This window comes from Sus scrofa, chromosome 3 (assembly GCF_054392235.1).
Source record: "Sus scrofa isolate SSC_HxYL_T2T_F1_AM1 chromosome 3, Sscrofa_HxYL_maternal_Yorkshire_Landrace_v2.0, whole genome shotgun sequence".
Taxonomy (NCBI): domain Eukaryota; kingdom Metazoa; phylum Chordata; class Mammalia; order Artiodactyla; family Suidae; genus Sus; species Sus scrofa.
In genome coordinates, this window is record NC_139385.1 from 59,525,411 (window position 1) to 59,541,359 (window position 15,949).

The 15,949-nt window shown below is 48.3% G+C and overlaps 1 protein-coding gene across 26 annotated transcripts in view; it reads right to left on the reverse strand.

Annotated features, from left to right (window-relative positions):
• Positions 1-15,949, reverse strand: part of LIMS1 (LIM zinc finger domain containing 1) — a 97,142-nt gene that overhangs the window by 8,816 nt on the left and 72,377 nt on the right. For 16 of the 26 annotated variants that reach the window (XM_021085645.2, XM_085015543.1, XM_021085644.2 and 13 more), the window contains 6 exon segments: positions 13,055-13,214; positions 4,358-4,424; positions 3,645-3,765; positions 3,096-3,245; positions 817-967; positions 312-404 (listed from right to left, as the gene is read on the reverse strand). In XM_021085645.2, coding sequence (XP_020941304.1) covers positions 312-404; positions 817-967; positions 3,096-3,245; positions 3,645-3,765; positions 4,358-4,424; positions 13,055-13,214 — 742 coding nt within the window. 26 annotated transcript variants of the gene reach the window in all.

Consider the following 15,949-nt stretch of genomic DNA (forward strand, 5'->3'; position numbering starts at 1 on the left):
CAAGCCGCGTCTGCAACCTACACCACAGCTCACAGCAACACCGGATCCTTAACCCACTGAGCAAGGCCAGGGATCGAACCCACAATCTCATGGTTCCTAGTCGGATTCGTTAACCACTGAGCCACGACAGGAACTCCAATCTCTGCATTTTTATTTGACCACCTTTTTCTGAGTCTGAAATGATTTTCCAAATAAAAAGCTAAAAACAATCTTTATAGACCAATTCACACTTCCCACTAGCACTCCTTATAGCTGAAGTCCTGGAAAGCTCAGACTCACAAGTGTCCAAGCGCCAGCCAGCCCAGCCCTACCTGGTTATAGTGGGTTTCACAGTACGCCAGGCCCTTCCTCTCGTAGTGGCGATGTCCGAGAAATGGCTTTTCACACTTGGCACACACAAAATGCTGGAAGAAAGTGTGTTAGGTCATTTGCAGACTGCCCTCTTTTATTTTTGTAATGAAGCAAAACCCCAAAGCTAAAGTGGCTGCAGAAAAGAAACATGAGAGGCCTGGAGTGGTCATGTGGCTCGGGCCACTGATGACCCTGCAGTGTGTCCAGTCTCCGTCCAGGTAGATGCCAACAGCACAGAGGTGAACACGCCGGAAGCATCTCTGGGTTGGGCCAGGACACCTGCTGGCTCAAGGACGTAGGGATCTGGGAACAAAGATGGTGCTTTTGCATCATCCTGGTAAGGGCACAGAGCCGGGGAGGTCTACGTCCCCCGGCCTCCACAAAAAGCCCATACCTTCCCATTATCATCTCCCAACCTCACCAGCACCCCTGACCCACGGGCGTGCAGGGGTTCCTGGGACCCACCTCCACGTGCCACTGCTTGCCCATGGCGTTCACCACGCGCCCTTCAATGGGCCGGCGGCAGGCGCCACAGATGGGCACCCCCATTTTGTCGTGACACGGCAGGCAGTACAGCTCCCCCTTCAGCTCCCGGGCGTCCGCCGTCAGTTCCTTCCTGCCCACGAGAAGGAGACGAGCTGAATGACGTCACTGGAGGATGGCAGGCAGCCAGTGTGAAGGCTGCTCCAGAAGACCACCCCCGCACTCCCTCTGGTGCTCTGCTCCCCGCTGGAGGTGATCAGGGCAGCCTCATCGAGATCAGATTCCACTTGAAACCGCAACACCACACAATCAGGATAAAACGTATGAATGAGCGGGACACGCACCAACGCACTGGCCCTAGTGAGCATTCCCTGGTCTATTACCACATCGCAGTTGGTGCGTCTTCCTTAAAAAGCTTGGGGGGAGGGGGCAGGGGAAGGAGGGTGATGGGAGCACGCAGACACACTGATAATATCTCCCCAGGGATTCGGAGGCTACTTCCATTTACTAACATTTACCAACCAGCTGCTAAGAATACTTATGCGTTAACAGAAAATACATAAATGAAAGCTTAAGTTTGTTGTCATTTTTCAGTTTCCTGGGTCAATAAACATTCAGCTAGAAAAGGCCCCAAGGCAAGATGAATTTCATCTGTTTTAAAAGATCTGATTTAAAAGGAGCAGTGCTAATGAGAGATGAACAGAGGGAGGACAGACAAGAAAACGAGGAACAGCAGAAGATGAACTCCCCAAAAGAAGCCATCTGCCTTCACCTCGTCTCTCCCCCACCCCCGCCCGCCCCCTGCCCCCGGCAGAAACTCCACAAGGACTACAGTCAAGTATCTTTTCCATTAAATTTTTATACTGGGAGTTCCCATGTGGCACAGTGGGTTAAGGATCTGGTGCTGCTGCAGCTGTGTCTCAGGTCATAGCTGTGTCTCAGATTTGATCTCTGGCCTGGGAATTTCCATATGCCACAGGTGTGGCTGAAAAAATAATTTTTTTTTCTTTTTTTTTGTCTTTTGTCTTTTTTGTTGTTATTGTTGTTGTTATTGTTGCTATTTCTTGGGCCGCTCCCGCGGCATATGGAGGTTCCCAGGCTAGGGGTTGAATCGGAGCTGTAGCCACCGGCCTACGCCAGAGCCACAGCAATGCGGGATCCGAGCCGCGTCTGCAACCTACACCACAGCTCACGGCAACGCCGGATCGTTAACCCACTGAGCAAGGGCAGGGACCGAACCCGCAACCTCATGGTTCCTAGTCGGATTCGTTAACCACTGCGCCACGACGGGAACTCCTGAAAAAATAATTTTTAATACAGCAAATTCCAAAACTCATAGCCTAACGACTTATGAGTTTTGGAAGGAAAAAATACTCCCTTTAGATGTAAATAGAGCAAAAGTAAATAAACAGAATTTAATGCTCTAATTGTTAGAACTGTGAAAAGTTACATATGTACAAAAATAAGGCTCTTTAAAGTTTTTTTGGGGGGGGTTATTCTATATGGATTTTTTCTTTTTTTTCTTTTTCTATTCTTTTTTTTTTTTTTTTTTGTCTTTTTGCCTTTTCTAGGGCCTCTCCCATGGCTTATGGAGGTTCTCAGGCTAGGAGTCTAATCAGAGCTGTAGCCGCTGGCCTACACCACAGTCACAGCGACGCGGGATCCGAGCATCTGTAATCTACACCACAGTTCGTGGCAACGCCGGATCATTAACCCACTGAGCAAGGCCAGGGATCGAACCCACGACCTCATGGTTCCCAGTCAGATTCCTTAACCGCTGAGCCATGATGGGAACTCCGTGGATTTTTCTTCTTTTCTGGGCATATGGAGTTTCTGGGCAGGGATCAGATCCCAGCCACAGTCGTGACCTACACTGCAGGGGTGGCATCTCCTGATCCTTAACTCACTGTGCTGGGCTGGGATTGAACCCACGTCCCAATGGTGCAGAGACACTGCCAATCCCGTTGTGCCACAGCAGGAACTCCTGGATATTTTATTTAATATGAACTATTTAAACTCCTGGATATTTTATTTAATATGAGCACATGTCTATGTGTATACACACACACACACTCTCAAATTTGGGAACATGTTACCTGGTGAAACTGAATGACAGGTATGTCATAATCTTTCTATTATTCTCTTGACTTTTTACAGGGTTAAAAATTTCCAGATTAAAAGTTGGAACAGAACCAATCTGGTTGCCAGAGAAATCCCTTCTCCCCACCAATTGTACAATAATACAGGAGGAACTCAGGTACCCGCAGTTGGCGCAGTTGAAGTGGTCCGGGTGGTAGGGGTCGTTCTTGAATATCAGAGGCTGCTCATCAATGATGGCATGACACTTCTGGCAGATGTATTTTCCAAGGCCTCGGGCTTTCTCACGGTTGTGACAGGGGCGACACAGATGCCTAAACAGGCAGAGCCAAAACTTTTTTAGAAATTTAAAATTTCTAAATTTAAATTTGACAGCTAAGTTTCTTCCTAATAATTAAAAAAAAAAAGTTCCCTATATCTCTGAAAAGAAATTAAAGAAACCATTTCTTTAAATCATTGCTGTGCTTATTAAAAGGGCAGAATCAAACCCTCATTTTTCATGAAGAGGTATCTATTCCAACCTAGATGATGGGATGATCTTTAAGAAACTCTCTCTGGCACCCGTGCCCCACTGCCCCGAAAGCCCCTGCCTCTTCCCAGGCCCAGGACCGGTTCTGACTCAGTGGCCCAGGGTAGTAGTGGGACGGCAGGCGCTGACCGGGGGGCTCTGCCCACTCACAACCAGCGGTGTTGGGGCGTTGTTGGTCTCCTACCTGCCAGCGTTCTTGACAAACCCGATGTCGGCCAGGACCTCCTGGCAGAGGTCGCAGCGGAAGCACTCGGGATGCCAGCTGTTGTTCATGGCTTTGATGACACGGCCGATGATGAACTCACCTGCCGGGAGAAGGCGTGGCTGTAGCCAAGGGAGAACCTGGCGCCGCTGCAGGGACGCCTTAGCCAAAGGGTTTCACTTCCTCTGAGCCTGGGTCTTTGATTCCTTAGCTCTATTTTCAGGCTGTCTCAGCACAGCTCCTCATGGGCTCCCCCGCCCCTCCCCCAAGGAGGCACTGGGCTCTCCCTCTGCTGGGTGCCTTTGGGTTACTCCTGCTCATCTACCCAGAAAACAGGAAATTCGCAGCACGCATTCTTGTGACACCTACTTAATTGCTTCTTTCCTTCAACCCCAGCAACATTCCACTCTTGCCATGGGACACACAGCCTCCGCCACCCCCCAGCACCCGAAGCCCCTGCAGATGGTGCTCTGGCCACCCAAAAGCCATGGCACAGAAGTCCAGCTGGTTCTGGCCACCTTCCCCCGGAGGGCCTCAGAGCTCACCTCTGCTCCAGACTGTTCACAGTCAGGAAGGGAAGGGGAACAGTAAGTTCCTAACAGCTCCGTGTTCGTCAGCAGAACGAGAGTCCAGGGTAGAGTGTGAAATCCTGAAGGACACTTACTTTTCGCTGTGCACCTAGCAGCGAGACTTACCACACTGATGACAGCAGGGAGCAAAGAGCATCTGAAAATCATGTTCACAGTACTTCCTTCCTTCAAACTGAAACAGAGAGTACCGCCGACTTGGAAAGAGCCAACACTCCGAGGATGAGCGTGAGTACTACTCTACAGAGACCGAGGGGCTGATGCTTCTGAACTGGGGCTCTCCCCATCCTGGGATTCCTCAGGGCAGACACACCTTCGTGCCTTTCACACACCCACGTGTGGGTATCCAGAACCACACTCTACCCCCAAGGAAGGGTGAGTCCATCCCCTGACCCCTGCCCCCAAGTCCCTGGCTTCCCTGTGGTTCAGCTGTCTCTCTACCTTCAGGAACCTGACACCTCCCTGGAAGATGTGCACATACATACAAACCCCTTTCTGTGTTAAAAAATATTTACAAACAGTAAGCACTCTAGCAGATTTTAAATGTAAGTATTTTAAAACAGCCACAACCCATTAAAAAAAATATTCTTGGGGAGTTCTCTTTATGGCTCAGTGGTTGATGAACCTGACTAACTAGGATCCATGAGGATGCGGGTTCAATCCCTAGCCTCACTCAGTGGGTTAAGGATCCGGCATTGCTGTGAGCTGTGGTGTAGGTTGCAGACACAGCTCAGCGTCCCGCACTGCCATGGCTGGCAGCGGTAGCTCCAGTTTGATCACTAGCCTCAGAACTTCCATATGCCGCAGGTGTGGCCCTAAAAAAAGAAAAAAAAAAAATTATTGGGAGTTTTCTGGTGGTTCAGTGGGTTAAGGACCAGTGTTGTCACTGTAGCAGCTTAGGTCACTGTTGTGATGCAGGTTCAGTCCCTAGCTTGGGAACCTCTATGTGCCACAGGAACAGGCTACACATACACATATATGCAAACACACGCATATGCTTCTCTTACAGGTGGAAAATTTAGCCTTTATTTCTCCCCTTGACTGTTTTTATTTCATTCCCCTGAGAGTTTATGTTACTACAGTATTTTTTTTTTACTTTATTTTTTTATTTAATGATTTTTATTTTTATTTTTTCCATTACAGCTGGTATACAGTGTTATATCCCAGTGCTGTACAGCAGGATCTCATTGCTTATTCACTCCAAATGCAACAGTCTGCATCTACTAACCCCAACTCCCAGTCCATCCCACTCCCTCCCCCACTACTACAATACTTTTTAACATCTTTAACTGATCATCCTACCATGCTTCTCTACAATTAAAATGTATAGTGCAAATTAAAAAATTTATTTGTTTTTGGTCTTTTTAGGGCCATACCTGTGGCATATGGAGACTCTCAGGCTAGGGGTCCAGTCAGAGCTGCAGTCACTGGTCTACACCACAGCCACAGCAACACAGCATCTGAGCTGCATCTGCAACCTACACCACAGCTCGTGGCAACACTTGATCCTTAACCCACTGAGGGAGGCCAGGGATTGAAACCACATCCTCATGGATGCCACTTGGTTTCGCTAACCACTGAGCCACGACGGGAACTCCTGTTTAACTTTCTGAATCCATACCGCCTTAAAGGTTAACATTCTTTTTCTTCTGGATTAAGTTATTACAATGATGACTTGTACACAAATGATCAAAACATAAATGTTACAAATGTTAAATTGTACTAACTGCTTACAAGGGAAACGTATCTTAAGAGATGGGCAGGACCACTCTACCCTCATAATTTTTTCATGCATCCACAGAGAAGGAGGACTCACCACTGGAAGGGTCAGAGTGCAACATTAATTCTAAATTTAATTGCTATTTTGGGGGAGTTGCTTGTACCCCGAATCACATAAATAAATCAAGAGAATTATATAATGTTTCCCTTCAGATCTTTGAGCTCCTTACAAGTTTTATGTTAAAAAGTCACCTAAGGAGTTCTCTTCGTGGCTCAGTAGAAACAAATCTGATTAGCGTTCATGAGAATGCAGGTTCGATCCCTGGCCTTGCTCAGTGGGTTAAGGATCCGGCATTGCTGTGAGCTGTGGTGTAGGTCGCAGATGCAGCTCGGATCCCAAGTGGCTGTGGCTGTGGCTGTCGTGTAGGTTAGCGGCTATGGTTTCGGTTTGACCCCTAGGCTGGGAACTTCCATGTGCTGTGGGTGCAGCCCTTAAAAAAAAAAAAAAAAAAAAAAAAAAAAAAATCACATAATGTTTATCAAAATCTATTTTAAATGAGGTACCAGTTGTCAATTCAATTTCCTCAAACTATGGAAATCAGCTGGAGGTGTAGCTCATTCAATTTACTGAACCAAGAAGAGCAGATTTACCCTGTGCCAGGAAAAGTCTTACTTCATTTTTAAACTCAAATGAGCTCTGATACACTTGACGAATCCATTATTAAAAGTTACAAACAGAAGATAATAACTCAGTATGCTGTTACTCAGTATTCTATCACAGCACAGTGTAATGTGCAGCCTGACACAGAGGTTCTTATAAGTGAGATATATTCCTCTACTGAGTGTATACTATGTACATGCACAGAAATCTGATACTGAGCTGCTAGCAGTAACTTTAAAAAGAAAATATAAAGACGCAGAAATAACCCCATTAAATTAGTTAGAAATGACTACTTTTTACCTGCCCCCAGTCTTGGCAGGGGAGGAAGAAAACTCAGAACTATCTCAACTGGTCATTAAGTGAGAGGCTGGTTAAGAATAACAGGCCTCCTAACACATTTAGAAGGAAAGGAGTGCTTTGTGGAGCATGTGTGCCCGTGTGTGATGGCTTGAATTTATTAGTTTTTAAAATCAGTATTTTTTTTTTAAATGGAAATAACTTGACCAGAAATCTGTCTCAAAATTTTGAGACCCATTAAAACAAAGTTTAAGGCGTTCCCGTCATGGCTCAGCAGAAACAAACCCGACTAGTATCCCCCAGGATGAGGGTCTGATCCCTGGCCTCGCTTAGTGGGTTAAGATCCAGTGTTGCTATGGATGTGGTGTAGCTGTAGCTCCAATTCGACCCCTAGCCTAGGAACCTCCATATGCTGTGGGTGTGGCCCCAAAAAAGGACCAAAAAAAACCCCCCAAAGTTTAATGAGAAAAATAAAAGAAATGATCAGCAACTACTCTGTATTTAACAGAAAGAGAAAGACATATATTACTTAAAAAAATAAATCAAAAGGAGGCCTGGCGGTTAGCACATGTATTTGTTACCAGAAAGTGAAAAAATGAGAGTTGGTTGTGATTTAAACAAGTCTTTAAAGCTGTGATTCTAATGGGCAGCACGTGGAGGTAATAAGCGGGGATGCAGCCTGGCGGGGGCCCGGACCCACCCCAGACACAGGCTCCGCACGTCTCAGGGCCTGTGAGCCTCACAGCACACACTCACCCTCTCTCCATGGCTCTCTCTGCCTTAAAAGGATGAGTCCCTTTGAAATTAGGGGACGAAGAGGCAGAGTCCTAAAGGACGCCTCACATTCCCAACCCTGCCATACACCTGCGTACAGAGCAAACACACAGCTCCCAAGCCAGGATCCACCCTTAGCAGTAAAATACAGAAGCCAGGAAAGATGGGAAGCCTAAGGTTTAGGGACCCTGACAAATCCATTTTGGTTGGTGTCCTATAGGAATTTGTCACAGTAAAATTTGAGTTTTTTTTTTTTTTTTATCAAGTGGGAGGAGTAGGCGCTGTTGTGAATAAAAAACATGATCAGGCAAATCGAATTGAAGAAGAATCCCTGAAAGCAAACCCTGAGGGTTCGGAAACAGGTTCCCTGGAAACCACCCACACAGCAACCAGGAAGGCTTCTGCAAGGGGACACTACCTCTTCTCTAAGTGTGCAGAGATGAGCAAACACACGAACCCCTGGGAAGGGCCGGAAGCTGATGCAAATAAAACTCTGAGATGTACAGTGAAAAAAAATCTGAAATCAGGAAGCTGGAAGAATCAAACTCCCAGGAATATTGCTAGTACATGCTACAAACCCGAAACTGGGTTAACACAGAATAAGCCTGTAGAGTAAAAGATGTTAACACACTGAATCAGCAGTGTTTAACAAGAGGCCGAAGAAGCCGGGACCTATCAGCTGCAGGACGAGTGGTTCAGGGGACTCCAGCCAAGAACAGCTCTTCTTCATCTTCTTCTTTTTTTTTTGGATGTGCCCTCGGCATGTGGAAGAATTCCTGGGCCAGAGATTGAATCCATACCACAGAAGCGACCAGAACTGCTGTAGTGACAAGGCAGGATCCTTAATCTACTGAGCCACCAGGGAACTCCAAGGAGTTTTAAGTTTTGTTTTGCATTTTGTGAAGATCCTTTTGGGGGAAAAACAGAATTTTGCTGCTTTAAAGAAAGCTCAGAATCAGAGGCTCAGCAGATGGATTCATTTCCAGGCATGTGCGGACATGGTCTGAGCAGGGGGCCAGCAGTGGGCCTGTTTCCTCCCACTCATCTCCCCCAAGGCTGCAGCCTTCCTGAGTCATTACCATCCCCTGTTAGAGGAAATGAGGGACGAAACCTCTTTGTAAAGTGTCTTTCCACTAAATCATTCCCCATCAATTGGTCTTTCCTGTTTCGCATTTGTGATGGAAAAAAGGCCACACTAGGGAAATTCAAACTAAGGAGAAAGAAAGGTGAGGTGTGACCGAAGCCCTGGCCCGAGTCGGGCCAGAGCAGAGCTGGAGAAGGTTGCCAGACACGGCCTCAGTCCAGCCTGTCGGTAGCCTTTGGAGTCAATTCACTCTGGAACCGTTGGCTCCGCTTTATTTCACAAAGCGTGTTCTTTGGGGAAGAATTAAGATAATCCTTTTAGTGGCGAAAACCCCAGATGTCACAAGGTCGGATTTAGGAGGCAGTGCAGTGGCTACTCAGTCAGGGTTGGGGCTGCATGTGAATGGGTTTCTCCCTAGAAATGGCATCTAATCCTCCTCATGCCACCGTGACTGGCCATTTTACAAATACTTCTGGGAGTTCCCTGGTTAAGGATCTGGCACTGTCACTGCTGTGGTGCAGGTTAGATCCCAGGCCCAGGAATGGATTCCACATGCCTTGGGTGCAGCCAAAACCAAAAAACCAAAAAACTTCTTCACAGGTATTGGAGGTTGTGGAGATACCGATAAAAGATATCTGAAGACAGATCTGTTTGAAGACAACCACAATGCCGAATTTCAAGTCCCTAATCACACATAACCACGCACTCACATAATCTCTAGACTTTCTGAAAATGATGAAAAGAATCACCAAAGCTGCCCAATCCTACTTAAATCCCTCTGAAAACTGTACTTAGGTTGGAACCAGCACACAGCCTGTCACTTACAGCAGGCCACATCACAGGTGCTTTCGTGGGTACTTGCTGAGCAAGTGAATAGACAGCAGGGATAGCTGTATCCAGGAGCATGTGCCCTAGCAGGCTCACAGACATTGTCCTAGGGAACCACTCCAGATCACTGCAATGGCGCTAACCCGGTGGAAGAGAACACGCCTGTCTTTGCCGCCCCCACACCAGCTAACTGACTGGCCTCTTCAGGGCAGATGTAAACCAGGAATAACAGAGTGACTTTTATAATCATTTAGATTTAAAAGTTATTTACATTAAACGGCAGAAATAGAATATTTGAAAAGAGAAAAACGAATTTTTTTATTTATTTTTGTCTTTTTGCCATTTCTTGGGCCGTTCCCGCGGCATATGGAGGTTCCCAGGCTAGGGGTCGAATCGGAGCTGTAGCTGCCAGCCTATGCCAGAGCCACAGCAACGCTGGATCCGAGCCGCATCTGCGACCTACACCACAGCTCACGGCAATGCCGGATTGTTAACCCACTGAGCAAGGGCAGGGATCGAACCTGCAACCTCATGGTTCCTAGTCAGATTTGTTAACCACTGCGCCACGACGGGAACTCCGAGAAAAACGAATTTCAATTTGGGGACCGGTTCTAATTACAACAAGAAAATACGTCTTGGCTTCTGCTAAATGAGGATGATACTTTATTAAACAGCTAAGCAATGAACTACCCGAGAATTGTATGTAAGTACACCCTGCTTTACTGCACTTGGCAGACGTGTTTTTTACAAACTGAAGGTTTGTGGCAACCCTGCTTCGGGAAAGTCTGTTGGTGCCATTTTTCCAGCAGCATTATTTTTAATTAAGGTGTGTATGTAGTTCATTAGATATAATGCTACTGTATACTTAACAGACTACCCTAAATGGACATGTAGTGTACATATAGTATATTCCATACAGTGTAGTCTATTAAGTATACACTTTCATGTGCACCAGGAAACCAAAAAAACCCATGTGTAGTGGCATAACCTTATAAATCAACTAAACTCCAAGGAAACAAACAAAAAGCGAACCCTTGTATGACTGGCTTTACGGCGATATTCGCTTTACTGGGTGGTTTGGACCCAAACCCACCCCATCTCCAAGGCCTGCCTGTGCCTATCTCCCTGTGCCAACTTATACAAAAAGGTGTATGCTTTCTCTAGGGTCTTTCTTTTTTCTTTTTAGGGCCACACCTTTGGCATATGGAGGTTCCCAGGCTAGGGGTCGAAGTGGAGCTACAGCTGCCGGCCTACACCACAGCTCACAGCAACACTGGATCCTTAGCTCACTGAGCAAGGCCTTAAGCTGCGGAGACACTATGGGAACTCCCAGGGTCTTTAAGCGAGTTCTTCCTATAAAGACTTTCTAATTAGATTTATGGCACAAGAGTCAACTCTGGCTGCAGATTCTTAGAGACGGACCATGAGAAGGTCCTGTTTTGTGCAGGGCTCTGTGTCCAGTCTGGGGAACAAGCCCACTTACAACCGCTGCAGTGAAGTTCATTACCTACGTGAAGGGACGTTAGTGCAGTAGGTCTCGGCCGAGGATGACTTTGCTCCCCAGGGGGGATTTCTGGTTGTCACAAATGGGCACCTAGAGACTGGGGATATTTTTCAATACCCAACAAATGCTCAAGGTGCCCCCAACAAAGCTCCAAGCATCAGCAGAGCTGAGGACTTGGGGCCCTGGCATGGCACGTGCAGCAGCGCCCATGTGGCAGGGAGAGGCCCACTGGTGGGTACAGCTCTGCTGCCCGCCCAGATCCAAACCCACATCCTGACATGGGGGCTTTTCCCCCATTAAAGAAAACCAAAATACAGAAAAGTTCAGTCCCTACACCAAAGCCAGGGGAGGCTGGGTTCCAAGGCTGTGAGACCCCAAATCTGTGCTACTCCCTCCATGACCACAACCTCTCTCGGGTGCAGCAACAGAGAACGAGGCCAGAAACCCTCGACTGGGCGTGGGCTCCATCAGATGTTAAAAATCACGGCCAAAGACAACCCTGCTTCCCATCAGCCATGGCCTCTCTGACCAAGTGCCCTCGGGTGGCCAGCTGGCCCCAAGTCCAGATGCTGCTGTGCAATATTATTGCCCGAAAGTGGCCAGTGAACACACCATGTGGGAAAAAGGAAGTGACAGAGAGGGAACAGTGGGCCATGGAAATAAGAAAAAACATTTGAAAATAGAGCCTGGAGATAGGCTTTCTCTCTTGTTCCTCTGAAATCTCTCCTTACTTTGCCCCATTTCAACAAAAAATCTTATATGTCAGGGACCAAACTAGGGTCTAATCCCATTTACGTCACAAACCTGCTGTGATCAAAACCATTTCAAGGAAGAAAAGGCAGGTTGAGCGTGGAGCCCAGTGTGTCCTCAAAGTAGATCCCATAGCCCCTTACAGGTGCTCGGGGGCTGACCTTCCTGCCTAGGCAGAGCCCCCATGAGAGCTTTGTGAGACTGTTCCTCCTGCTGCCATCCTCTGGGCCCCTGGGCAGCCCCTCCCACAGCCTTGGGGCTCCCTCGCCCAACGCCCTGGCCCCAGCCTGAAAGCCATCACTCTGGGCAGTAAAAGCAATTCCTGGCCAACGCCCAGGGATTTTGTGGAAGGAAAGGTATGTTTTGGGGATACAGTGGGGGCCAAAAAACGTGTCAGTCAATAGAACAGTGTCCCTGATGCACACTTTTTCCGTTTTCCAAAGCTCTGTGCGGTGACAGGTAAGTGGCTTCCCTCCGGGCTGGCCGAGGACCTCCCTGCTGGGGACACCTCTTGGTGGGAAAATGCTGGCCCAGCGGCTGATAAAGACCCTTCCCTCCTCAGAAACAGCTTGTGAAACAGGAAAAGGTCTGAATCTGCCAGGAAGAAAAAAATCAAGCAGTGGCCTTCTCCAGGGGACACGTGGTCCTCTGCACACGTTACCACAGACACACCCACACAAAGGAACACTCTCACTCACACCCACTCAAGCGCTTGTGTCCATACCCACCCACCCACGTTTACACACTGACTCACACCCACACCCACGCTCTCATTCACACCCACCCACGTTCACACACACCTGCACAACTCACTCACACCAACTCTCATTCATTCACTCACACCCTCTCACCAACTCACATCCACTCTCACCAACTCACACACAGCCACACCCCCTCTCACATCCACTTACACTCACTCTCACCCCCACCCACTCACTCTCATATACACATATCCACACCCACTTTCACACCTACTCACACACACAGCCACACCCACTCTCACACATCCAAACCCACTCTTTCATTCACACCCAGTCACATCCACTCCCAACACTGTCACACCCACACCACTGACTCCCACACCCACTCAGAGCCCCCACCTGCAGCACCCAAGAGCAGTGCTATCAGAGATGGGAGTGAGAAGGGGGTCCAGCCGGGGTGGGACAAACACGAGGGGCGCAGACCCACCTCGTAGAAGAGGCCCTCGGGGAACTGCTGGAAGCACTGGGCGCACACAAAGCACTGCTCGTGGTACAGCTCGCCATTGCTGTTGACGATCTTCTCCGCGGGCGCGAAGCCACCCCGGCAGCGCTCGCAGCTGGCGTTGGCCAGGGCGTTGGCCATGTTGCTGCAACACACAAGGCACAGGGTCAGGTGGCACCTTCTCTGGGACTGCAGGCCGCAACACCAAGCCCAAGGCCTCCACCTCCCACCTGCACCTGCTTCAGTCTCGGTTCTCCAACCTCCCTCATCCCACTCAAGGCCCAGGAGCCACAGTAGGGGCCCCAGAGCTGCCTCAGAGAGTTAAATCCCCACACGAGAGTCTAGACGGGTCTGGAACCACTGCAGCCACACAGCACGTACACAGGCTCCTCTGATGGTTAGATCCTGCCGAAAGCAACAAACTACCTCTTCAACCAGCCCAATGCCTTCGTCCTCTGATCTAACTGGTAAAACAAGTATGGAACACTAACACTGTAAAATGTATCTTTTTTTGTTTGTTTGTTTGTTTTAGGGCCGCACCAACGGCATATGCAAGTTCCCAGGCTAGGAGTCGAATGAGAGCAACAGGTGCCGGCCTATACCACAGCAACAAAGGATCCAAGCTGCATCTGTGACCTACACCACAGCTCATGGCAACACCGGATCCTTAACCCACTGAGCGAGGCCAGGGATCAAACCTGCAACCTCTTGGTTCCCAGTTGGATTCGTTTCTCCTGTGCCACGACAAGAACTTCTAAAATGTATCTTAAAACCATAGAATTTGGGCTTTTTTTTTCTTTCTTTCTAGGGCTGCTCCTGCGGCATATGGAGATTCCCAGGCTAGGGGCTGAATCAGAGATGCAGCTGCTGGCCTACACCACAGCCACAGCAACATATTTGCAACCTACACCACAGCTCACGGCAACACTGGATCCTTAACCCACTGAGCAAGGCCAGGGATTGAACTCATGGACACTATGCCAGGTTCTTAACCTGCTGAACCACAGCAGGAACTCCAAGCCATAGAATTTGCCATCAGGAAGACTGTTTTACAGGTGGTGAAGTGAAGGCAGGCTGGGAGACCAAAGAGCCAACTAAGCAAAGCTGCTCAGTTCATGGAGACCCAGAGTCAGGCCCCGCCTGGAAGTCACAGCTAGATGATAATGGCATGTCATGGGCTCCAGAGGCCATGACAAGGACACACCAGGAAAGAGGAACGAAGACAAGACCCCTGGCTGGAATTCTCCATGACCCTAGACACTCAGGGGCATTTAACTGAGGGCCACACTCCATCCAACCTCATGCAGCCTGGAGGCCGAGCATCCAGTCCGGCCTCTCGTCCCACAACCACTTACTGTGGAGCTCACACAAAGAGCCAGCTTGTCCCTGAACGCCTGCAGGTGGAGAAGATCCTCTGGCACAGCAGGCCTGGCCCAGCCAGCCCGGAATTTGCAAGTTTCTTTTCAGACATTCAGAGGCCCATCCAGAGCACAGGCTGTGGCAGGTCCCAGGCAGCCTGTGCCCACCCAGACACCAAATCACCCTCCTGGTGAAGTGACAGCCAACGTCCTCCTGCTGGGCCCCCTCAGAGTGTGTGTCACCCCACCCTCCCCAACAGGAAACAGACTTGCCCGCTTCCCCAAAGGTCTCAGAGCAGCTTTGAGTAACTATGACAAAGACCCTGTTTCCAAGCCCACGCCAAGCAGGACTCAACCGAAACTCACCAAAGCTGGAGGGAGGCAGCCTCACAGCTGGGCAAACCTGTCTCGGATTAAATCCCATTTTCTAGGAGTTCCCATCGTGGTGAAGTAGTAACAAGCCTAACTAGTATCCATGAGGGCGCAGGTTCGATCCCTGGCCTTGCTCAGTGGGTTAAGGATCTGGCATTGCCGTGGCTGTGGTCACAGATTCGGCTTGGATTCCACGTTGCCGTGGCTATGGTGTAGGCTGGCAGCTGCTACTCTGATTGCCCAGGAACTTCCATATGTTGTCGGTGCGGCCCTAAAAAGCAACAAAATAGGTAAAATAAAAATTAAATTAATGAAAATTAAAAATTCAAATGGTGTTTGCTTCATTTAAATAAATAAATCAATCAAATTTTCTACTTTGCCATTGCAAATCCCTGCGGATGAGGGAGAGAAGTCCATAAACGCCCTTCTCCGCCTGGCTTTGCCAGACGCCAGATGAGCTGTGGCAGTTTTAGTGAAGCTCTGGAAAGGTTCGTGCCCTCCTTCTCCAAAGGGGGGACCAAAATCCACAGATGTCCCCCAAAGAAGTGTGGCCAGGCCACAGTTGGCCCCATATGCTTAGCTCTGTTTTGAAGATGAAATAAGAAAGTGTAAAACCACTTTGGAAACCAGAAGATGCTACTCAAATATAAAGCCCATTATTCATTAAAAACCCCCTCAAAAAACTCACCAAATTTTAATAGACACCCCAGGAGGGCCATAAAAGAAGAAATCCATAACATTTTGACTCACTATTTCCTAGATCAGGGACCCTCTTGGGAGTGGAAAGGTCATCCTTTTCCCACATCTCTGTGGGAGGCCACCTTTTCTTTATATATTTCAGGTAAAACAACGGTAGGCTGAAAACAGGCTGAAAGCAGGCCTAAAAGTCTTATTAAGTCAGACAATAGTAAGATTTGCAAAAATGTAATATAACGCCAGTTTTCCGACCAAGTGTCTGTCATTTTGGAAACACTTATTTTCCATTAAAATATTTATTAATAATAGTAATGTGTAATGAGCTTATTATTATTTTAATTTTTTGGCCATGCCCACAGCATGTGGAAATTCCCTGACCAGGGATGGAACACAGCAGTGACAATGTCACAGCACTGGCAGATCCTTAACCTGCTGAGCCACCAAGGGAATTCCA